General features: G+C 40.1%; 1 protein-coding gene and 1 long non-coding RNA gene across 39 annotated transcripts in view; one reads left to right on the top strand and one right to left on the bottom strand.

The window, feature by feature from the left end:
• CLASP1 (cytoplasmic linker associated protein 1) overlaps positions 1–25741 on the bottom strand; it is a 173836-nt gene that overhangs the window by 20740 nt on the left and 127355 nt on the right. For 21 of the 38 annotated variants that reach the window (XM_039554510.1, XM_039554511.1, XM_039554516.1 and 18 more), the window contains 9 exons: positions 25513–25515; positions 25116–25279; positions 24135–24213; positions 23714–23857; positions 11491–11634; positions 10128–10234; positions 5046–5162; positions 1296–1446; positions 383–629 (listed from right to left, as the gene is read on the bottom strand). In XM_039554510.1, the coding sequence (XP_039410444.1) occupies positions 383–629; positions 1296–1446; positions 5046–5162; positions 10128–10234; positions 11491–11634; positions 23714–23857; positions 24135–24213; positions 25116–25279; positions 25513–25515 (1156 nt within the window). The remainder of the gene's footprint in view (positions 1–382; positions 630–1295; positions 1447–5045; positions 5163–10127; positions 10235–11490; positions 11635–23713; positions 23858–24134; positions 24214–25115; positions 25280–25512; positions 25516–25741) is intronic. The other 17 variants (XM_039554523.1, XM_039554527.1, XM_039554524.1 and 14 more) reach the window with 1 other exon arrangement.
• On the top strand, positions 572–22087 carry LOC109145673. The gene is made up of 2 exons (XR_002047234.3): positions 572–655; positions 20984–22087. It is a non-coding gene; the product is annotated as an uncharacterized LOC109145673 (long non-coding RNA).

Here is a 25741-nt window from a genome sequence, read left to right as displayed (position 1 = left end):
AAAGCTGATGTGTAGCAGCACTTAAATGAAGTCAAACACTCAACAACAACAAGCTGTTGAGTGAGGCGTTTCAGCCATGAAGAGGGGAAGGTCCCAAAGCAGTGTCCCTACAGATGCATGTGGTGCTTAAGGGACTAGTTTGCAGGAAACCCCAGGCAAACAAGAATCAAAACCACAGTATAATATTTTTTCTCAATAGCCACAGATGAGGTTCTGCTGGGACACGAGAACAAAGGGTATTTCATACCAAGCCTTGGCTCAGATGCAAAGTAATACACAACACATGCACAGGCAGGCACGTATCTGAGAGCACTACCCGTACACAAATACACCAGAAAGGCAGCAAGCTGCCTGCAGTGCTACGAGGTGAGCTGACACAAACCATCCCGAAGCTGATCCATGTCGTCATCGAACACTGCTTCCTTCAGTGCAGTCTTGTCGTAAGTGTTGATTGTGTCAGCGTAAGGATAGGGGTTGTATTCCCGAGCACGGGGCCCTGAAAAGGCGCGGGGAGGCTGGGTGTTCAGGAGGGAGGTTTTGTTATCCAGAGCCATCCTTCCACCTTCCACAATGTCACTGCTTCCACGGACATCACCGGTAGGGAGAGCAAGGCCACCATCTCGAGATACCTGGCGGATCAAGCAGAGAAAAAAAGGTATGTTCAAAATTCTATGCAAACTGTAGCATTTCTGGAGTTCACCCACCAATAGGAAGAGGCACAGAATTATTTACATGTATTATTTATACACACCACTTAAGTAAAACTTCGATTACTACCTCTTTCTTTCACACGACTATACCTGCTCAAAAAAATCTCATGATCACAGTTTCTGTAACCACTCTTGCAGCATAAGATACCATATGAGCCGTGCACTTGGCAGTGATCACAGGTCCTAAGCCTGTGAAGGAAACCATTCATGCATTTTAAGAACTAACACTTCCCACTACAGACCTGACTACGCACACTCCATGCAAAAGCCACCACTGAGCCATGCCGAACCGGAGGAACACTAGACTGTTTCCATCCTACATGGGAATCCCACAGAAGCCCAGTGAGCACATTCCACAGGAGGCCAGAGTTCAAAGGGAGCCAAGGGAAACAGTCAGCGAAACCCCATAATTAAGGTATAAGAAGCTAACAACCAATACGCAGAAGACGCCTATAAGAATACAGCAGGAAAAACTAGATTTTGTACATTAGCAATCCACAGACAGGTTTGATCACAATGTTTTAAATTGATCAAAACGTTTTAAAATTTCATCTATGTGGGAACATTAATCAATGGAATACTTACAATGTCACAGTCTTTCTTTCCATCACGTTTGATTGGCTCATTCAGGTCCTCTTGACTACGAAAGCTAAATTTCTCAATCGCTTCTGTGACTCCACGAAGAGAGCTGTAGATTTCATCAGAGTTTAGGTTCTCCGTGTCATAATCCAGCATACTAAAGACCAAACGTATATGAAATGTTACAAATGAAATTGGAATCCGCTTCTGACTGTTAACAAAAACAAGCTGGAGACAGATGGTTCGGAGTACCCTTACTAACAGTGACTGGTAACACAACATGGATGGAATCAAAGCAGAGTTCGGGTCTGAGTTTCCCTCAAACAGGGCTAAAACAAGGAGAAACACTGCTGTAAGTGAAGGGAAAACAGGTCCATTGTTTCTTACATTCAGTAAGTGTGCTACCTTCTGTAAACAAAAAAACCCTATCCACAGCATGGCAGTGTATTTAAAAAGGAAAATAATATCAATCACTATGAGAACTCAAAGGGTTGTGACAGCTGATGGAAATGAAATCAGTGAAATTTAAGTTTAATAATATATTAAACTATGACAGATTTAAATGGAAAGGAAAATGTATCTTGACATAAACCTTAGTCTAACATGGCCCATTTTAATTTATAAAGTAGTAAAACCTAACTCACTGACACAGTGCCTTGATAAAAAAAGCATTTCAGTTTGGCCCTAAGTTTGGGAATTCTCTCACTCAAATCTGACACTTTCCTGCAATCTATTTGTTCCTCAGAAATTTCTCAGCAACATAAATCCTCAAAAGTTTTGGGATTCCTTGAGGAGTTATCCAAAATTAAGTCCCATGATAAAATGCCTTGCATACAAGGGCAGATGATATTAAAAGATCTGGCTAAAGAGAAGTTCCTACAAGCTTGGAGAAAATAAAGAGGCATTATTGGCAGGGTTTTGCTCTATCTAGGAGAAGTTGAGTTTGCATGACAATCACTAAATTAATAGATCCAGCACCAGAGAACAATTTCTGGCAGAGTCTCGGATCTCAGCAGAGCCAGAAGCAAATAGACTGAATCAGACATTTACATCAAGTTGTTTGTCAATAAATGGCAAGAAGTGGCTCCCTACAGTGGTGAATTACTATTTCATAACACTTTGGGAAGGATGACAGGCTGGGCTTGGAGGCAGATGGCTGGACAGAGTTGTGTTCCTTTTCCACAAAAGAAAGATTCCCTATGAGGTGGGTGGGGGAAAAACCCAAACAAACAAACAAGAAAATCCCTTCTGAATTCTGGGTACACAGCTGTTATTTTCAATGGAACTAAAAGTAGGATATTAAATATCTATTAAATATCTAGAACCACAGCTTTTTATCTGGAAGAAACTTGGGAACTTCAGACAGACGATAAGATTGGTGCTGCCCAATTCCTTTGGGATTAAAACACTGAAAATAGCCATAATCCCTGGCTCCCAAGCAACACGCTCGCACTACACTCACACAAGCATCAGCACCGTGTATTTTGGCAAAGAAACCAAAGAACAACGCCCCAAACAGTGTCTGGCAGGTCAGGGAGAGCAAGAAACCACTTAAAGAACAGACCAAGATCAGGAAACAAAAGCTGTTCGTGAACCTACAGATGTTGAAGTATCCAGGGCTTTTGAGACAGCTGAACAACACTACTGCACTGTGTTGGCTTTCCAGACAGATGCGAAGGCAGTTTTTAGGTTCTTCAGAAGTACCACCCAGGAATAGAAAAATCTTTGTTTCATACAACCTCAAAAATCTACGTTTGAAGCTCAAGCACATTCAATTCATAGATCTTAAAGGGTTTTTCACACAACATTGAAGTGGGCAATGGAATCACCATTTGAAAAGGTGTATACTTGTGACACTACCTGTGTACTCACACCAAGAGATGACATGACTTACCAAAGCTCACACAATTAAATCCATGGCAAAAAACCCAAGAAATAATCACAGATATAATACTGACAATAAACCTTCTGCTGAAATCATCACTTCTTTCCTCAGGGATGAATTTTGCTCTACACTGTTACCAAAGAACAATCAGAATACAGACTCTTCAGTGCTAAAGGACTAAAGCAATTTCTCAGTGCCACCAATCTGATGCATTTGTCAAAGCACAAACCCACATTTTAATAAAAATCTAAAGAATCCAGTGATTTCATATGTCAGGAGTAAGCCTGTGTAGGAGGTCACATTATGGCTGTGCTCTACATGAATGAAAATTCTACAATGTGAACACACGTCTCTACTGACAGTATGTGCACTGGAATACTTCACAGACAACACAATGGGGGGGGAATAAAAGTAAAATGGAACTACACTCACCTTTCAGGGGAAAAAAAAAGGCACAAAAGGGAAAAAAATAATTATGACCCATGCAGAAAACTAGAGGAAAGGCACAGGATGAGTAAGAAGTGAGTAGAGATGAGCAGTGTTTAGGGATGTCACAACATTATTTTCCATCTGCTGCACAAAACCAATGCAGCTGTCTGTAAGTTTACCAAGATACAATTTGGCAGTTTTCCAGTCTGGCATAAAATACATTTTACTTCCATAAATTGTTACTCAGTTTCCAATCCAAACTATGTGTAAGTAATCCACAGTTTTGTGTCTTCAAGCAGTACACAGTAACTCACATCCTTGCACTTTCAGGCTCTGGGCTGGAATATACATTACATTATTCCAAACCTTATTATCTGGTTTCAGATAAAAAAAAAAAAAAAAAAAAGGACAGAAAAAACACGCTCAACTAGTTTTATTCCAAAAAATCAACATGGATCTCCTCCATAGATATCTCCACAGTGTCCTGGCAGAGTCAGAACATTAATCTAAAGTTTTTAATTCTGCAGGTATTCACAGAGGTAACTACTACTGTATTCTATTTTCTCTCTCAGATGTCACAGCTTCTCAAATTTTGAGCCCTCAAAGAAAAAATTCTTTGCTTTTCTTTCAATAGTTTTTCATTAGGAACTTTTTGCTTTAAGGAAAGGCTATACATAGTCCTTCCTCAGGTAGGAAGGACTAAGTCTAAGTCATGAGAAACCACATTTACAGATAGTCTCTTCTCAGGGTTTAAACTTAAAAAAATCTAAGGAATTTAACAGAGATCTGACAAATTACATTTGTATTCAGGTTGGGTTTTTTTATTAAAACCAGCATACAGCTTTAGTCCAGTATATTGATCCAAGATCTGTATGCAGACTGGAACAAAATGTGAGGGCACAGGACAAGGAATAGGTGTCGAAACTGTGACTGATAAAATCTTGTGGTAAGGACAATTTTAATTTCAATACTACAAATTTCCAAGATGTTCCACAATCACATTATACAAGCAAAGCTCTATGTGAAGTCACTCCTGAGCTGTATGTGTCCATCTGGAGGTACTCAAGTGCCACATGCACAGTGCAGCCTAATTGAAAGATCCTGCCCCTGGTATCATAATGCAACCAGCACCTGCCAAAAGTGCTCAGCAACTGTGTTCTGCATTGGAAACCAACTGTGAAACATCTTCCCTGCCATCTTCTTGAATGGGTGCAAGAGTCTGGAAAAATCCACTTTTTTTTATCCCCCCTTGCATGCTGCATCTTCCCCAAGCAGCGAGCAAGTGGCTGCCCAACACTCCTGCTCTCTGAAAGCTATCATCATCTCTTCTCCTTTTCCAACCAAAGCCTCTGCAAATCCCACATTTGAACAAATCCCACAGTGTGAAAGGGAAATAATACTGTGACACCTCAGACAAGTTGGTTTAACAGGTAGCTTGTTACCTGGGAGAGTAAGAGCGTCTGAAAGTCTTGTGGGAAGGAGCAGTGGGGATGGAGTTAGGCTGAGAAAGGGGAGGGGGGTGCTTCGACAGCCCGTCTGCACTCCAACCCCAGAGCCGACTGCCGTGACCAGAGGAGAAACAAAAGAGAGAAAAAACAGAGAAAGGAGAGGGAGGAAAAAAAAAAAAGAAACTATAATCTGAGTGGCTTAGTGCTGTCATGCTGCCTTGGAGAGAGAAAAAAATTAATAGAAACAAAATTAAACAAGAATACTCCGTTGAGCCTCACAAGTCATTGTTTTGGCCTTTAGTATTCATTTCCATTTTTATTCCTAACATAATATGATTAACAAAAAATCCAGCCCCTGCTTGTACTAACCAGCAGATTTTACAAATGGATATAGCCTCTATAAACAACTCTATTTATAATGTTCTACGCAAACAATCCCTGGCCGCATGTGTATTCAAACTCTAAGCAGGTATTTCTAAGCAACAGGATTTCCCTGGAAGAAAGGAAAATTGGAGTTTATTTTTTTATCAGAAAGACACCTGAAGGTAGCTTGTAAAGTTTGTCTCCTGGTGCCTCTATAAAAGCCTGCAATCAGGCCCTACACAACCAGAAAACCTTTGCAAGGCTTAGGATCTGATCCTGTTTCACCAGATTCAAACGGAACCCAAATATGCAGCAAGTGAAAGTCAGTCTAGAGTGTAAATGCATCATGGGGACTTGGCCCAGGTCTCAGCAGACAAAGCTGGAACGACTGGGTAAAACCAGCCTCCGAGTTGATCCAGATCTCTCCTTAAACTTTCACAGCCCCTTTGAGTTACTGTTTGACCCTGTGCCTTTGGGTTGAGACATCCATCCCTTTGTCAATTTGTCTAACCTCTGCTTTTGTCCTTTTCCCATTATGGTACATGGATTTTAAAAATCACCTTCTAAATGAGAATAAATGCTTGAGCTGATGGAGTATTCACAACACTACTTTGTTTCTATTACATTTCAGCACTTTGTCTTGGATAGTTGTATTTGTATATGTGCAGGTGAAAGATACTTTAAGATCAGAAGTGACAAACAAGTCAAGAATTGCTCCAGTGCAAACAGCAGCAAAGCCAGTTAAAAAACTCCTCTGAAGAGCAGTATCAAGAATTTCACGCATTAACCATCAATCAAATCCCACAGCTATTACATGCCACTATAATCATGTAAATACCCCAGACTCCCAGACTGCTGATCAGAAGTCTCACAGCTCAGGTCTCACCTACCTGAACACGGGCCACCAAACAATACAGGCTTGTCCTTATTGCATAAAGTGGGTGGCTTATTTTAATTCTGTTTCCATGCCTTTGCTTGCTCAACTTAATACTGAAAGTGTCAAATTTTGTTTTTAATGGTATTTTCTATTATCAGTGAAATAGCAAGCATGTAAACTTACATAGCCAGATAGAATTGTTAGCCTTTTATTCTGATGTATTTCCTCTAAAGAGCTTTGAAGGACTAAATTTTTTTAAAAATTTTTAGGTGATTTTTGTTTATTTGTTTTTAATAATTGAAACTACACACAGGCTTCTGGGTTACTAATAATTGCAGAAACCCATCCCAAATGCATTCATTCACTATTCCTTCAAGTACTCCTACAAAATTCTAGGTGAAAGTTTCCAACCTGAATGTAACATTTAAGTTTACAGAAGTTGATCTACCATTCAGAACAGTATACTAACACCAAAGGACTTTACAACTTAGTGTTTTCCTTTCTGTACTACAACGTAATTTATTAAATCTCAGAAGATTTTCTCTGTCCAGCACAAACTCAAGCCATTCATCTGTGCTTTGCCTAGGAAACATTCCTCTCTTTCAGTCTTAAGTCTGGGGTTTTTTTTCCTATTATTTTCAGTCTTCCCAAGTGCCCTTCCCTGCTTTTCTTTTTCAGAAGGAACATCTTTCTTCCATAACTCCTCTCACCAAAAACTAAAACTGTTAAGGGGAAAAAAAAAAAAGCAGATACAAATGCAGAAGTAACTCACAGATGTAGTGGATATGTTATAGCGACCATGCAGCAGAACCAGAGGGAGTAATGAAGGCAGGAGAAAAGACTCTGTCCAAGACCCTGAAAGCATGCTACCATCCTGAAGGTCCTGCAGACGACTTCAGGGGATACTTAAGTAGACGCTATCATCTGGATAGGCAAAGCAGCTGCTTGCAGAGTCCAGTTCAACCAAAACATTCAAAATCTATCCAGAGAACCCAAATACATGTACACATAAATACATACATACACACACCCCCCAAAAGATCAGTCATCTGGAATACATACATAATACAGTAAATCTGTATCAATGAAACCTTGCTGATTAATGTTGAGGCTATTGTCCACAAACCATTAATAATATGGGAGAGCAGCTTAGCAGCATTTTCATATTCCTACAGGACCCAAACATCCTTTCCACACATATCCCAGCTCCAAAGACATGTATGCCTCTGGTTTTCACTCCAATCCATGCATCAAGAAAAAAAATAAAAGGAAAGCATATTCTTCAAAACCAAAGCTGGCATTAAGAACTGGAGATAACCCTTCCACTGACTGCACTCAGACTGCCTGCACAAGACACAGGCAGGCACAAGGTAAGCAGGGCCTGGACATGGAGCACCCCAGGAGGCAATGGGAATACACAACCTGACTACAAACCTTTGACGGTAGGCCCCATGAAAATGTAAAGCCAAGCCCACTTTTGGAGGAGAGGTACACAAAGAAACTGGGAATCTTCATCCTTTACACTGCTATCAGAATGACCTGGCTGTGCTTATGTTCCAAGTTTGTAGAGAGAAAAGTGATATTTCACCCCAATGCTGAATAGCAAACAACAAGCATTTGAAATGGAAACATGACACTGAAGCACCTATACCAAAAAATGTAATACTGCAGCCTACCCTACTTACCACAATCTGTTAGCACATCTTTCAAAGCCTTTTCTCTGAAAGAAGGACAACCAGAGCTACATTCTCCCTTTAAATCAGGACCATGCCCAAACTGTGCTGCACAAGACATTTTCAAGGAGGATGCAGCCCAGCAGAGCATCAGAAGCTACTGCCTCTAATTTGCAGTATTTGCCACTGCCTTTTCTACAAATGGCAAAAATCGGCAGATACTGTAACTGCTCAGAGGTCACTCACCACAAAAAAGTACAACTTCTCCCCTCCAAATATTTTAAAGGGCTTTCATAGCAGCTTCCACCTTTACCTATCACTGAAGAGTAACTTTTAAACATCACTCCTGAATAACTAAATCCATCAAGGAAGCAGGACATGCTTCTTGAAGACACCTAAATTTTTGAATAAACACCCCCAAGAACTCTACAGAAAATGGAAGGAATGATTCTTTTCTAAAGGAAATTCCTGGCCGACTGCATCCACGGCAGAATGCTCTGGAATTACATGCCCTCTCTAACTAATGCTTGAGAATAAATCACATGGGGAAAAAACCCCTTCAGTTTCTAAACCCAAAATTCTAGAAAACAACAGCAACAATGTACACTGGATTAATCAATACTTTGATATTTGCCTCCTGACATCAAGAGGTGAGAAGAAAGCAAAGACAAATAGAAAACAGTGAGTGAAGTGGCAATAAACAGTCGTGTCCCAATGGCAAAACCCAAAAAGCATGGTAAAAGGTTGTGGAATTATAAAATAAGTGCCACATGCAAACACGGCCAACAAAACCACAACATAACCACAAGGAGACACAGTTAATAATTTCCCATGACAGAAATCAGCAGGGCAACAATGCTCAAGTTAGTCAAAAAGGAAGCAACATAGTTGGAACCATTCCCCTGAAACTCTACCACTTAATTTCTTAATGAAACCTTTGTGGAAAAAACTCGTAATAGGCAACTCGACCTTGGCTTGCAAACTCATCTTTTAGTTTGGAATTACAGCAGATTTAGAAGTTGCAAAAATGTATCTAGATATCCAAAATTTTCTCAGGAAACCCCAATGGTTCTTATGCTGCTGGAATTAGTACAATTCTTCATTAAATGCTAAAGGCCTGTACTTTCCCTGACACACTGGAACTCACGTGTCTAAGCACCCCTTCAGAGAGAGATTTGCAAGCAACAAACGCAGATCACAGATTTCAGTGTAAACTGCTACACGGCACAATGAACTGCAGTCCTCACCCAACATGGTTCCTTCCTTACATTTCTTCCACAAGAAATGTCATGAAGAGGACAGGCAGACAAGGGCAGCAAATTTAAGCTTTCCCAGCATGAATCAGATCTCGTCCAGGTAAGAGCTTGATACTTTCCTCCAATATTTCTGCGGTCCCAGAAGATACTGTTTACAATGTCATCTCTCCTGCTCTAAGTTTTAATGGTGCAAAACATCCACATTCCCAGCATCCAAGAGTCCATGCTGGCTGAATACAAGATTTTGGAGTGGACCAATATATTCTAGGGTAGCACCTGCAGCTTCAGCAAAACACCTGGTTGCAATAGACCTGCTGCCCAAAAGACCAGGCCGCTACTCTGCTGGTGAGCAGCCAAGTGAGCAATTTGGGAGGTATTCAGCACTGAAACGTAGTCACCACCTCTGCTTGTCCTGCATCCTCACAAAGAATAAGAGGGGAACAGGAGATGCAGCACTTCTCTCAGCAGCACAAGCACTGTACTACAGTCAGAGGAATTACTGATCTCAAGTCCACACCTAAAAAATAGGCACAACCTGAAACTCCTGTTCTGACAGTGATCACAGACTTTGTGACATATGCAGTCTCAACAAGACCTTATTTCTTATGCTGCCAATTAATATTACCTTTATTTATTACCCATAAATGTAATTCTGAAGAAGGCCATGAAAGAAAACTAACATGATAAGAAAAGACATTAAAGATTACACAGATAGCATGAGGACTGGAACACTGAAGTCAATCACCAACCACATATTATCATGTTCAAACACTGCTTCTTTGCAGAAATCTACTGTAAACTTTTTGTCTTGTTTTTGCTTTCAAAGTGAGTCATATTCTGCAAACACACACTCGGTGTTGAAATCCTTTAGTATTTTGCAAGGGGTTTAATTAGCCTGCCACATTACCTTGGAGACAGTCCACCATGGGAACAGTTGGTAGGTGAAGTTAAGGGGCTGGTTCTGCTGCTGGAGTGCCGGGAAGGAGTCCGACCAAGGGTATTGCTGGGAGAACCCTAACACAGAAGCAGGAAGACAGGGATTAGCAAAGTGTTGCAATGCACAGACAGGAGTACAACAACAGGTCCAAACATTGCCTCTGTTTGCTCTAGACAAGCTTAGTGCAGTTTTGATTATGCCTCTTGACCTAAAAATCTGCAGCCATGGTTCATCTAGTCTTTAATGTGCTCCTGAAGATACGATTCTGAGGATAAAGCAAGTGTATGTGCACTTCTGTACAACCACAGTACCTGCAAATTTCAATACACAGCATGTACAGCCTGCAAATATTGCCAGAGAAATGGTTCATCAATCCAGCTATCCAGCTTCTCAAACAAGATTTGCAAGGCTCCAAAATATGCTCACCATTACCCTGGCAATTTAGCATTCTAATTACACAGCTATTTTCCACATTGTCTAAAGCATTCTGATTATGCTTGTTAGGAGCATAAGTAAGCAGTCTAACTTATCATTTTTCCACTGGTCTGCACAATTTTTTATACCACAGCAAAATGAGTAGAAATTGCTCTCAATTCTGACACTTTTCACACAGAGTCAAAAGTATTAGAGATTCCAGACCATTTGCCTGGAAGCCTAACACTGCAGTTCTAGCTTAGCCTAAATTCTACTCGGCCCTGTTAAAGTGCAAAGATTGGGGGGTTCAAATTCCAGCAAGTTCACAAGATTTCCACATTAAAAAGAATAAAAGTTCCCTAATCCTTGCTGCTCTGGGAAGGGAAAGAAATTTCCTATTTAAATCTTCTACTAACATATTCCTTCAGTGAAATAAAAGTATGTAAGAGCTTCATAGAAAAGCAGAACATCAGGTAATAGGCATAGACTGAGGTGACCTTGTAGGTCACATTAAAGATCCTGCAAACTCCTTAAAAGACAATATATCTGTCATTAAACTGATCTCAATAATAGTCATAAGCCCAGAAAATCTGTGGTATCAGGATCTGTTTTAGCCAAAAAAGTCATTACTGGCAGGACTTTCAAAAGCACCACCAACTTGAAAGCACAAACCCCACCAATTTTAATGCACTTTTCAGTAATTTTTTAATCTCTTCTGGTTAGGACTGTATTAAATTTTAAAATAACTCAGTTTTTTATTTTAATGGTCCCTATTAAAAGCAACATCAAACAAAAGCCTCTGTTGCCACATTGCTTCAAGACAACAGTTACAGATAATTCAAACTGAACATCTGCAACAGCTTATCAATGAGCTGCTGTCTTTGGGGCTCTGCTGTTTGCAAGGACAAGGGCGTCTCACCACACTGGTGTTACTGGAGTTCTTGAGGTGGTTGTGCAGGAGCTTGGTAGCACCATCCTGGAATGTTTTTGGCAAGGCACCAAGTAACATGGTAAACTCAGGGGTGTTCAGTTCAAAGAGAGAAATCAGGACTATTTGTGCTGCCTGAAAAGAGGAAGAAAGAAGAGACCATCAGTTTTTATTCTTTGAAAAGAGCATGCATTCTCATAGTAGTGAACCTTACAGTAAATGATGTGTGTTTCACTCAAAAAGAAGACTCCTCTACCAGACAAATCTTTGAAATGTTCTTTGTAATGTATTATAATAGCAATAGTTAATTTTTTTAGTTCTTAAAGCTTAAATATATTTTTGCATTTATATAATTATTTGCCCAGATGTGAAGTGTACAGCTATTCACAACTAGTGAGAAACTTTTACCATTGGCCTGTCCAGCACATATTTCAATTGAACAGGTTACTGCAAAGATTTACTGAGAACAAATAAAACTAGAAGTTCAAATAAGTATGAAGACTCTAGGACTGCAATTTGTCATTCCTGGGCTTTTCATGTGTGAGTGGGACTAATTCTCTTCCCACCCAACCTCTCCTCCTAGGGATCCTAAGTTTGTTTCATCAAATAGATAATCCACCTCTCCTTGTAAATCTTAACCCCACTGAGGCTGTTTCAGCAATTCAAGACTCCATCTGAAGTAGAAGATCTATGAGGATGGTAAGAACCACCATTCTCTAATCCATGGAGGATGGTAAGAACCACCATTCTCTAATCCATGGACAGGCTAAACCCCACCAGATTTCCTAAATTTAGCAAGTGAAACTGAGGTGCCACTGAAACAATTGAGAATTCTACCATCAATTTTAGTGGACAGGGTTTGCTTTATCTGCCTCAGAGAACTGCTGCCAGAACAGGATCTCCCCATATCCATTAGCAAACATACAGCTCTGCATATCCTGAACTAAGACAATGGAATCAAATGGGAATGGAAGCAGAATAAATCACAGTGTGCAGACCTGAAAAAGTAATTAACATCACATGTTCCTAACTAGACTTCCCCAGCAGCATCCAACCTGCATGGATGCACCAATTCTACGGGTTTTTCCCGGACTTTACTTTGAAAGTATACAAACATACAAACATTGATAAATAGAACAATAAAAATGAAGCACTGATGAATGACCTCTGATGGTCTGCAGCAGCACCTTCTCCAAGGGGCGTGTAGCCATTGACACATCAACTTCCAGAATATGTATCTGGACACAAAGCAGCGGCTTGGGCTCACAAAGTTCTGTGAGCTCACAAAGCTCACACACGCTCTTATTTTGGAAAAGCATACACACATGCTTAGGAAGAGCAGATGCTTGTGTTTGACCCTTTCAGGAACTTTCTAAAATCTCCTAAAAATGAAAAACAACTTTGAAAAGGGTGTAAATGTAATTCCCTGCTGTGGGGATAAATGTACATTCATTGTTCTCATCAATTTAAAGAAGGATTTTTTAGTAAATAATGTGTTCACAAACATACTGTGCCATAATTAAGTGTATCTGCAATTCCCTATGGAGTGGAATTCTTCACAGATGATGAACTTGAGTACACAAGAACCTTTCATAATGGAGGGGAATCACAGTACCTCATTGTTTCAGTGTGCAAACTGCAACTCAAGCTATACTGTTTTCTTCTGCCATCAGCAGCAACTAGCACAGCTTTGTATAGAAAAACATTTTCCATCTATGAAAGTTTGGTCAGTGTCATCCTTTTCATTTGGCCAACAAAGGAACCCACAGCACTCAATGAGCTTCCAAGGACTGCAGCAAACAAGGTCTTCAGACTTCATTCCAGATGGATCATGCTGCCTCTCCTGCCAAAACTCTCACTGACTTGAACAGAAACACAGTATGTCATTATTCACTCTATTATAAAGATCTAAGGATGAAAGAAGTGGGGAGATAATTTTCCCTGTGGCTTTCTCAATTCCATAGTCTACTCTCCTCTGACCTGAAGTTTTGGGCAACTCTGCCATGAAGCCTGCCTGGTATCCAACAAGGAAGTGTATTTCTGTCCATTTTGATCCAAGAACTTTTAAGTTTTCACCAGCACAGTATTTTCTGTAATAAAAATATTACTGCACACAAGAGATCTCAGAACAAGGAACAGCAAGTTTCAGTGAATGCAAAGTGACAAGTCATGCCAGAGTACATTCCCACTGGTGAACAGCATGCGCATCCTCGATGGTTAGGAGTGGACATGCAGATCCTCCATGTCAGAACAAGCAGATCTCACATTCATCGAGATTAAAAACAAACAAAGAAACCCAAAAACCCCAAAACTGCAAAAAAACCCCAAACCAAACCCCATGAAAATTGATCAACAAGGTTCCCAGACTGAGAGATTGCTTAGAGATTAGAATATCTGGAGTTATCAACTGGTAAGTTAGGAGCTGCCCAAGGTGTGAAAGGATTTCCGATACCTTTGTCCCACGAATCTCCCACTGATGGCTTAGAAATAAAGTCCATCCTTGGAGACCTCCTAAGTAAGTAGGGCAACCAGGTGCAAGAGCACACACACACTTTACGATGGGACATTCTGGAAGGACCTTTCTTGTATGACAGAGATGTTCCAGATGCATCTCACAAATCTGAGCAAAACCTTCATCAAAGCTCCACCACAAACACTAATACCACAGACATTGTCCTACAGGAGTAGCTGAGAGAAGTTTCAGGTCTCAGAGGTCACTACAGTTTTGTTCCACTTTTGCACTTTGACTTTAATAAAAACAGAACTACGTCTGCCCTCCCTCTTTGCACAAAATACAGCTTGTCTTTAGGAGTGGCTGTCAGTATTCTGTGTACCCAGTGCTCTTCAGCAGCTTCCCTATCGCCTGTAAATAGTCATTGGGCTTTGAATGAAGTGCTGAACAGTAGCTCCCAGTGTTCACAATCTTTTGTGGCCTCAAAGAAAACAGACCTATAGTTTATGCCTTTTGAAATAAAGCCAAGGACTACTACATCCTGAGAATGGTGCTCCAGTAAAAGTCTCAAAGGCAACACTGGAGTTACATGGGTAAAACCCTGTCTGTGCTCTTTCTAAATCGTCCTCAGCCATCCAACTTCACTTCCAAGTTTATTTCAGGCAAAAGCCATTATATGGAAGTGCACCCATAATTTCCTACCCAATATTTAACACACAAAGGTCTTGGTCCCTACTACCATAAGATGAACACTGTTACTTACTGGCTTCAAAAGCTGGAAGATCCATGCTAGCTTGAAATCACATTTGTAACATGCTCCAAGTCTCACTCCTGCAATACTTCCCATTTCTAGTACCAATAATTTTATTTCAGTAATGAAGAGCATCAGGAGCAGCATTTCCACATCTGTCTTAATAGTTAGATCTGGACACACTTGATAACCCTCTAAGTTTCACTTACCTAGCATATTTTTACCTAATCAAAGGATATCTTCTACAGATAATGTTAAAAAGAATTTTGAATCTGTGGATTTTCAGCTTGTGACAAATCAGAGACATTTTCATAATCTCCGAATTTCTCGACATCTTCTGAAAATCTTGTTTCACTAGATTACTGTCAGAGTAAATAAATTTAACAAGCAATAAAAAAACCTTATTTCTGTACACAATGCACAAACATTCTCCATGCAACCCTCATGCTTGATGATATATAGTCTGAAGAAAGTAATATCTGAATTTTCCCTTGCCTTTGTGTCCCTGTACCATTAGTACAGAACACTAATCCATCTCCTTCAGTGACATATAACGTAGACCCTACAGATTATCTAACCTTAATGAAGCCATTCTCTGCTGGCTTGAGCTGGGGAAAACTCCAGTCACTTCAGAGCCCGACTATGCTAGAGAGGGGGTCTGGCTCAGTGTCAGATTCTTGAATCATTTGCAAAGGATTGCTTATGTAACTTCATTATTTTCCTTATCACAATGCAGTGAGGGATCAGGTTCCACCAGCCAGTGGCAGCTCCCAAAGCTGCACACTTAGGTCACTGCAATTCCTGCTGTCCAACAGTGTCAGCTGCTAAAGGGACACAAATGCTTTAGCAATATCTGTTTTTTGTTTTTACCTAGATGGTGGATGATAGTCAGATTTATCAAAAGCTGTAACCTTTTCAACTTGGCTGAATTACAAGAAAGTCTCTTTGAAATTGTTTGGGCTTATTAAGCAAAAAGATCAAGGCTAAGTGGAAAAATACATTGATTTTAGAAAGGAAATGTGGTCAGTGACCTAAGGTTAATAAAGTGCCTTATGATTGCTGCTGCTACTGCTGGTCCAGTGGACCAAGCAGAATAAGCAGCTAGTTGCCTGCCTACATGAAGGCAGCTCCCAATTTACTTAAACATTTATTGGTGATGGGCTCCCAACACAGGCAGCCCCATAAACGGAGGAGACTTTGTACCCTGATCCTTTATGAGGAACTACAACAAGACAGTTAACAGAAAAACACATCAAAGCCAAAAATCACTTCAGACAGACACACTTTTTTCAGGCTCCCAGTCCAGGTCTCTTTGCACAGCTAGACAGTTGAGTTGAGACTGCAAACACTATTAGTGTGATTAGTGCACAAGGCTTTCAGTCTACCTGTTTACATTTCTCTTCCAAGTTTCCTTCACCAGGCCCTGAGGAGGCTGTAGTTGTCCTAGCTGGCAAATCCTCACCCACCCAACTATGCATCGTCTGGGTTTGACAAACAGGAAAGTTGATATTATTCAAAGAAAACAGATTTTAACTCAATCACCTAAACAGTACACATGCTATCTTTTTGCAGAAGAATTCTGATCAATTTCTTGCTTCATTTCAAGTAACAAAAAGCATTATTTGATGTCATCAGAAGAGCACTTCTTTCAGCAGAGGGCAGCGGAAATTAAATTAAAATTAAAAATTAAATATTAAATTCAGCCACAGCTCTCAGGCTTACAGATCATCCCTTAGTTCTTCTACAAGGCATTGCTGTGGCAACCTCCTGGTGGCCTCCACAATCACTTGAAAACATCTGCTGAGGTGCAGAGCCTAGGCCTTGCTGAACTGAGGTGGCACTTGCATCTGGCCAGCCAGGAATAGGGGAATAGGTGCATCTCCCGGCACCTGCCCTCACAGATATCTCTAAGTTCAGAGTAAGTTACAGTTGAACTTGCAAACTCCTGTCCCCAGTCTGGACATCAGTCTGATGGACCAACAGGGCCTATAAATGCCTTTTATCACGTGATCAGTCTGGGGAAGAACCTCAGTAACATCTACTCACTTTCGACAAACACAATCATATTCTGAATGCATCACACACTTCACCATCCAGTCTAAGGCAAATGTGGTTTTTAATAACTTAGGACACAATGGGGCAGAGAAGCTCTCTCCCATGTCACTTTGAATGATACTAAACTGCAGATCAAATAGAGATCCACTGAGATCAAGAGGCAGCACTTGCACATTAGGCAGCTTGCATTAGCACACACTGGCACACGGCTTCAATTCTCCAGTGAGTAGCTGATGTTAAGTGAGTTATTCACATCTACTGAGAGTTTGCAAGCTCTAAACAAGTGTTACTTCAGTGTACTTTCCAGCAGACAATTAAGTATGAGCTGCCACTGAACTAACAAACTATCTAGTGAACCAAACCTCCTGCTTGTTCCCTTTTCAGGCCTAGAATCAGATGAGCAAGGACATCCACAATACAGACACAGATGGCAATATGAAGCACAATGGCTTTAGCAGTTTATACATAATCCAAGCACGTTAGCTTGAGTACAAGTTTTTAAACACACAGTTTTCCCAAAACACTTGTATTAGAATATGCTGTTCACATCCACATCCTGAAAAGAAAGAATTTGTTTAACAGATTTAAATACAGAAACGGATTAAATCCATGTTGCTATTGTGTTTTACACAGTACACACTTAATACATCATGAAAGCCTTTTACAAGTCAGAGATGGTTGCATTACAAGTGTCAAAGGCATCTCAGAAAAGTGACAGCAAAAAAGATGCAGCACCAAATCACCACGTTTGGATTACTTTTCTATAGCAGATTACGATTCATGTGCGCTGCTGATTGATGACCTAGGCACAGAAAAGACCATGGCAAAATGTACATTATTTCTTGAAAACCAGACATTACCCCAGAAATCAAGCTGATGAAGGCTGCCATGAGTGACTTTGCTCATTATGAAGTGACAGTTGTTGCAAAAGCAGGTTTCAGGACTAGAAACAAAGGTTACACTTCATTAACAACTGAGAAATTTTTCTTGTACACCTGGCATGACAGAAGTCTGAATTCTCAGGCAAAAGTTCCCACATATAAACTAAGAAAGAAGAGCTACTGAAGTCATATGGTTTGTAATGAAAACATGCACTTTAATCTGCATGGAGTTTCAAAATGCTAGAGGAAGTATGGCAGGATTATCTGTCACACTCCAAACAGCTCTGCAATGCATCACGTAAACATCACCTCTAGACCTGATTTTCAAAGCAGATACATCACCTATACCTGTGTAGGGGGGGGTGTGTGTGTGTTTATACAATGGCACGTACACACAAACATATTGCGCACAGACACATAATATACGTGTGAGTACACACACCCTGTGAAGCTATTTCTTCTCTCATATTACCACACACTAGCTCCTCTAGCAAACAGAGTATGTGCTTATATTCAAACTGCTTTCAGCTCAAAGCATACTAGAGGGCTGTATAAAGTGGAGGGACTTGTTTTAAGGAAATCTACCCCAGCACCATGCTTCCAGCAAGCACACCATGATTTTCTGGCCACTAACATTGGGTGAAAGCCATTTTCCTTACACTGAGTACACTAAAAACATTTGGGCTCTCATAGCTCTGTAGCATCAAATTCAAAACAAACAGAAAATGAGGGATACTATTTTGGAAACACAGCTAGGACACAGAGATCCTTTTTGTTGTAATAGCTTTAAATCAAGTAAGCACTACAGTCCACCAGGTGCCATTTTTGATGTATTACACTATTTTTCCTAACACTATGTTTTAAGTGCCAGACAGAAGTTCCTCTGGGCATTTAGACTGAGTTTGACTTCTTTAGGAATATTTTTTGGCTAAAACAATTTGCCATTCAAAAGCATTTCTGCAAATGTCCTCTTTGCCACTGCTACTGCAACAGGCCATGACCAACAGCGTTTATTGCTCAACACCAGCAAAGATCAGCAAAATGCCATTTCAGCTCACTAAGAGGCTTTGGGAGTGCTCTTACAGTGACACATCTGTCCTAGAGTTGCAGAAATCAGCTTGATGCTAGATGGAAAATTAAAACTTTGAAGAGATTTTAGAGGTTACATGGCATCACCATGCAAAGGAGCTTAATTTCCTTTCCTTAAAAGTGTTTGCTTTCCTCTCACTAGTCCTCCTCCTACAGATATCACAGCAATATTTTATCCAAAGTTGCTCTATCTAGGCTTTACTGATAGACAGGATTTCCTTACCAAAGTGACAATATCAATATTTCTCAAGAAATTACCTTGAGGATTACTAGTTAAAGAATTAATTACGTTTTCATTGCCTGCTTCAGCTTATGAAGAGTCTGCTGGCCTGCAGCTTTCTCTCTGAAATCTTCACCTTCTGCTAATTCAGAAACTGTTTCTCAATCAGTTTTCGTGAAAAAAAAAATGATCCCAAAGTAATTTTCTTTGGCTATCCCTACACATCACCTGAAAACCAGTGGTACCAATCCAAGGAGGGCCTTCCCCAAGATACTCCCAGGGGGGCTTCATCTTCATGAAAATTAGACCAACACAAGCACCCTCCTGGGCTTTTTGATTCATTGCAGTGGTTCTAGTTTCTTACCAAAACCCATCCAACTGTCTGTATTCAAGGGCAGCTTGCAGTGACAAGTGAGGAAGTTGAAAGAAAAAGTTTTCCCAGTTACATAAGTGGAAGGTAGAACATGATGTACATGTGACATAAGGCTGCCCATAACATGTAAAAATGCCTTCAGGCTTGTAAAATAAAACCACTGTAGGAATGTCTCATCAATAGAGAAGCCAGTCAGGATATTTGAAAAAAAGGAAAAAATTTCTTCTGCTCCAAGATTAGTACTCCAAATACCAATCAGGCAATACAGATCTTGTTATTTATCATTAAGACCAGACCTAGGCTGATTGACAAGATGGTAAGAATTGTCACTGGCCTTCACCTCAGGCGGCCTCATTCCCCTTCAGCCTCAGTACAAGGTCCTCCTAAACATTAAGATCCTGTGTGCCCTCACAGCTGATTCCATACCCACAAATTCTGGGCACTTATGTTAAATAAAAGTTTCCATTCAGACAAGCCTTGGACAGGAGGCTTCTGTAGGCTTTGGCCAGAGTCAAATGAGAAGCCTTATTCTAATTTCCATTCTCAAACTGATGGCTCTTTTCCAAGATCAAAGTATTTTCCCACACAGAGCCCATGCCTGTCATCCAAATTCAATAAGCATTTTACCTACGTAAGGATTACACAACAACTTTGCTGGCAGTATTACTAATAAAATGGTGAAGTTACTGACTTATAATGTCCTCACAGACCAGTCATCACAGTATTAGCATTGCTATTGTGTTACTTTTCTCTGTGGCAATTAACTGGCTTTTGTATAATTATTTCATCAAATCAAACAATTTCCAGAGGAAAGTCAGAATTAACACCCTGCTACAGAGGGGAATAAATCAGTGCAGAGGAAAGTCAAGTACCTCATACAAGGCTAGATACTACTGCAGTTGAAATCACAGCTCAGTTATCTGAAAGCCTGATCTGTGCCCTGCCCACTGATAAGCTCTGCTTGGGGAAAAAGCCATGAGCTGGCAAGCATCACCAACAGGTGCTCTCCTCACACTGGAAACACATCCCATCCAGGTCTCCAGGCAGCACTGCAGGACCTGCTCCTACCCTGTGGCTTTTGTTCAGCATGGAGGGCAAATGCCCTCCCCTTTCTTCCAGCACTGCTTGCAGGAAGTAAACCTTAAGCCGAATGCAGGGTAAACACCCACAAGTACTAACAATCTTTAAAACAAGACAAATATTTACCCATAACACACTGCAGATCACCTTATTTTAAACCTAAAGCTTGACAATAAGTTTAACTGTACACAGTTCATGGCTACTATCAGCAGTTTAAATGGTTTCTGCCCTGAGAGGGAATCACGACATTTTGTCAATGACACACTCTTTAGTATCAACTCCATGTTTCTCATAGTACATCACATTTTCCTTGTGATAACAGAGCTTATGTTTAACTACAGGCGTCATTCCATACAGGACCATAAATTGTTCTATGCAAAACAGCATTTCCTTTGACTTTTTCTGATTTCACTGGCTACAAAACTTGAGCTGTAGTTCCAAGTCATGTCAGATTGGTTAAGTGTGCCCATTAAGTGTACTTAAGTGTTGTCACAAGAATACATAAAGTAATTAATAAAGCTGTAGCATTCGGTTTGAAAAGGTTTTTGGGCTAAATGACATTTTTTGTTCTATTTTTCCACAGTGCCTTAACACTATGTGGCTGGGACCTCTACAACCATCACACAGTAAATAGCAGTAATGGACAGATGATCACTAACAAAAGGATAACCTCAGTATAGACTGAAAATATAATCAATTTCTTGAACAGACACCTTGATTGCTATCACAGGATCAGATCTGCATGACTAATTACCACGTGCACACAACAGCCACATGCCTTCCCCACTGGTGAGAGAGATCACCAGTGTGAGGAACTTCGTTTTATCTGCCTCTGCTCAAACCCCAGACAGAACAGCATGGCCACCACACACAGATGCTACCTGCATTATGGTAGAATTCAGTAACTCAGACTTGGGTGAGGAGGATATTGGCTGTGGGACTACATCTCTTGGGGGAAAGAGTCCCCGCCTCCACGAGTAGCTGATCAGCAGCATCACTGTTCCACCAAGTCAGCCACAGTCATACCTGTGGATTGGACTACACCACCCAGGAGCCTTCAGTACCAAGAATGATGTGCACTCTTGACAGCTTGCAGGAGCGAGTTGATTACAGTGGTAGTCTTAAGCCCAGATTCTACTGAAAACCTACCTATTTTTACACTTTTTACAGGCCTCTTGTGGTATTCAATCACCTGAAGACAAAACTGAATTCTTCTCCTTCCCAGTAATCTCCACTGCCATCTCCATTTTCAGGTTGTCACAGTGTTTACAAGGCATGGTCTGCTTTGCATTTAAAAAACCTCAGATCCTGAAGGCCACCATAGTACCTTCCACAAGGGTGGAATCTTCTGATGCTTAAATGAATCATCTTGATATTCAAAAGGTACTGGTTTTTTTTTTCCCAAGTTATATTCTCAAAAAAAGCACGGCAATACTCAATTGTGTTCTTCAGAACATTTCACCTGCCTGGATTGGCTCTTGATAATCCAATTCACTATTGCATAATGAATTTATTAGTCTGTTAACTACAGTCCTGACAGAGATAATAGCCAATGATTGCTTATAAATCCTTTGCTTCACTGTTTCTTCTAAAGCCTCTGGTTTGTACTATGTTCTTAATAAAATCAGAGTACAGCAACAGTATGATGAAATAAAGATCACCTGTGCATTCGTTTTTAGTAGCCTAACTTAGCTGAACTGTGTAATAATTTATTTGAAAACTACAGGAAGTGAAGGCAAATCCAAGTCACATGCAGGTTTAATAAAAAGACATTTTGACTCAGTAATCTCTTGTCAGCCCCAAGGCACTTGCCCAAGTACTGCCCAGGCAGAGCTTGCTGGAAGTTTTTGCCAGAGCTGTGCAAGCCATTGGAACAGACAGAAGGCTGGACACCACAGTGAGCACCTGCTCCCCACAGCCCACAGGGAACAGCGAGCGTCCAATTTTCAGCTGCAGCATACTTTGCTCTGCTCCCTTTGCACGCAGCAATGATGACCTCTAATGGTGGAATGTTTCTCCTGCTGAGCAATATGCAGAGATTTTGCTTTTCAATGCATATTTCTACTTAAAATAATCAGAACTTCCCCTCACAGCCCAGCAGCAGAGTAAACTGCTTGAGATCCACCTGAACTGTAACACAGAAGCAGCTGCTTTGCCTGATCAATTCTTTCTGACTTTGGACACAGAAACATTAAAATGCAAATCCATATTCCAGATCCAAGTCCAGAATTTAAAGTACCCCTTTATTCCTGAGGCAGACTATCACACAGAAGCAAGTTTCAGTTACAGTGCTGTGAATAATCCCTGTAGAAAGTCTTCAGAAAACAGGATGTTCCTTTTTGCCCCAGAACCAATCACCTGTATGCGAGCAAGCAAACAGCACACACCCAAACAGATTCTTTGAAGCCTTCCTTCAAGCTGCTGGGTAATGCTGCACACGTGTGTGGCAGCATATTTGATACCCAGCAATCTTTTTATCAGAATCAAATAAAAGTAATTTTAGTATTTCTGAAGTTATAAAATGGTATGTTATTCTAGTATTAAGTCAACATTTTATGTGCATACAGTGTTAAGTTCTCATAGAATTTTTACATTCTGGAATTATTAAAATTTGGTTGGGTTTTTTTTTAAATCCAAGTACATCTCAAAGCCTTTAACTCCTACTGGAAATAGAAGGTAACTTTAAATTGTGTTACAGATGCCAGCTACATAAAACTAAGCCTTGCTTGTCTCTTGGCAGAGATGAGTATCACTACCTGTCCTATTTTAGCTTGCCTGACACTTACATCTAGAGCAAGATAAAGAACAAGGTAACTATTACCCAGGCCTGACCTAATTGTGTCAGTTTTTCCAGGCAGAGATAAACACACAGCACTTAAAAGAGAAGGGCTGAGAGCCCCTGGCAGCTTACTGATTTGTTTACTTTCTTTTAACAACATTGTAACACTGAATTTTGCTAGCTTTCAGTCTACAAAGCACAAACCCTTCACCTAAACAACAAACAAACCTAGAGATATTTCCAGAATGCTCAAGAAAAAGCACATTTTCAAACTATGATCTCTTTTTGTATGGTAATAATAGTTAAAAGGCACACAAAAATTATGAAAGGAAAAAAATTATGAAAACATGCTTCAGAACTGTGTGTGGACTGAATTGACAGTTTTGTTTGGACAGTGAGGTATGCAAAATCAGGGCTTTTTTAAGTTAGAGTCTAATCACTGAACTTCTCATTACCTTTATGACAGATTTGTTGCTTCTTTTCTCCTTTCTGAACAGCGATAATTACTGCAAATACTTCATTGTCCTGGCTTACCTTTCTCACATCTGAGCTCTTTGGTTCTGTTGTCCAAGTTATAATTCTAGATACAGCAAGTCTTGTCTCACTGGAGTTCACAAAGTCTGTTGGATCCATCTGTCTTGCCAAGGACTCAATATACTTCAGGATAGCAACTTTCACCTGAGAAATGAAAAGGGATTTGTGAAGCTCAGGAGCTGGCAAAGATGCATTTTTCCCATAGGAACAGATACCACTACAGATTGGCAAGAATTTGTCACATGGTGGGGGAGAAGTATTCCTGTGACATGCATGTCTCAAAGTTGCCAATATAATTTCTATATCATGCACATATTGCAAATAATTACCTTCTCATGAGTTCTGTGCCTTATGGTATGCCTGACATGACAAGCTAAGACAAGCATGTTGATGCTTCAGTGAAATGGCTTTTGATACTGACCTTCAGGTTTGGTGTCTGGGTCTGATCTACAATAAACCTCATCAAAATGTTAAATTGCTGATCAAATGGAAAAGAATCCCTGTCCAAAGAAAACAAAGGCAAAAACATAATGCAACATAAGCTAAATTAACTCAATACCTTAAAGCTTACAAAACAGATTTCAACATGCTTTTTTCCCCTTGGTAACTTTACTATCAATAAGAGGAACTCTAAACTTAAGGATTAGCTAATTACTGACACAATACTGGAGAAAACTGCTAAATCAGTATCTTTATACACTGTTACTTTACTCTCTGTATACTTCTTCAGCTTTTGGCACACCAGTCCATTCCTTTACATTTCAGACTCTGCTTTGCTTCCTTATCTCTAGAAGCAGCTTGGTTTATCTTGTCCTTAGGGCTCATACCTGGTTTTGAACTCTCTCCTCTTTTTTCCTACTTTATTCTATTTTCTCCTAGATTATTACTACTTTTTCTTCTCTTTTTTAATTAACCTATTTCTAGAACGAGCTGAACATTATTGTAATAGTGTCCTGTGCAGGATATCCTTTGAAAAGGACATGGAGTGCAGAACTGGTGTGAGCACTGCAGTAGCATTCAAGATCTTATCCTGTTATTTGTGTTTGAACATGGAAGCGGTGCTGAACTTTGTGGTAAAGCACCTTTCATATTCTGAATACTGCAATTTTTTTGGTACCTGTCTATCAAAAAAACCTGATTTCTGAGCAAACATCCCACAAAACCCTGACATTAATCAGTTATATATTTTTACATTTATTTTTTGAAGTTACTTATTTAGAAGAGAGACAGGCCATTTTAATTCAATACTTGAAATACTGTGACATAACTTTGTTCTCCTTTATTCTTATATTCATCAAGGTTGAACCCTCAAAATACACAGTACTGCTGGATTTCTAAAATGTTTATGCCCTCCTGTAATCCTGAAAAAATCTCCACAACACTTGCCATCTGAGTACTCTACCTGGTGACATCCAGAGCTTTTTGAACTTTTGCCTGCACAGACCCCAACAAATCTGCTCCCATTTTCTTCAGCAACTGGGTCAGGAGAACAAAAAGCCAATCCTGCAAGTCATCTTTATGAATGATGATGAAATCAACCAGCGTTTCCAGAAACATGCTGAAGACCTATAAACAAAACAAGTGTCAGAGAAAGAAATACAGTTCTTAAAATAAAAATATTCAAAGGGGAGGGGGGTTTACAGTCTGAGTTTCAGGATGATTTTGTTATAAAAGTTTCATGAATGAATGATTTTAGTGACTACATTGCTCTGGAAAAAAAGATCACACAAGACATCTAAAATGTGTTGTATTAAAATACCACATGTAACGAATGAAGGAAGGGGGTAGGAAACACTTACTCTCTGTTGTGAATTCCACGGCAAAGCAGGCCATGCAACAAAACAAACCACTCGTTAGCACACAGAGTGATCAAGGATGCAGTTTCTCAACAGATAAGAGACACATTCATTGAAAGTTTACATTTTCTTAAAACACAATCTCTTCTCAGCAGAGTTACTTAAAACATTGTATACCTTGGATCAGATTCAGTCTCCTCAGTCAAGAAAGTAACATATGTTTATATACATT

Source organism: Corvus cornix, chromosome 7, assembly GCF_000738735.6.
Source record: "Corvus cornix cornix isolate S_Up_H32 chromosome 7, ASM73873v5, whole genome shotgun sequence".
Classification (NCBI taxonomy): domain Eukaryota; kingdom Metazoa; phylum Chordata; class Aves; order Passeriformes; family Corvidae; genus Corvus; species Corvus cornix.
Note: the sequence above shows the minus strand (reverse complement) of the source record. Positions and strands in the feature narration are given on the sequence as shown.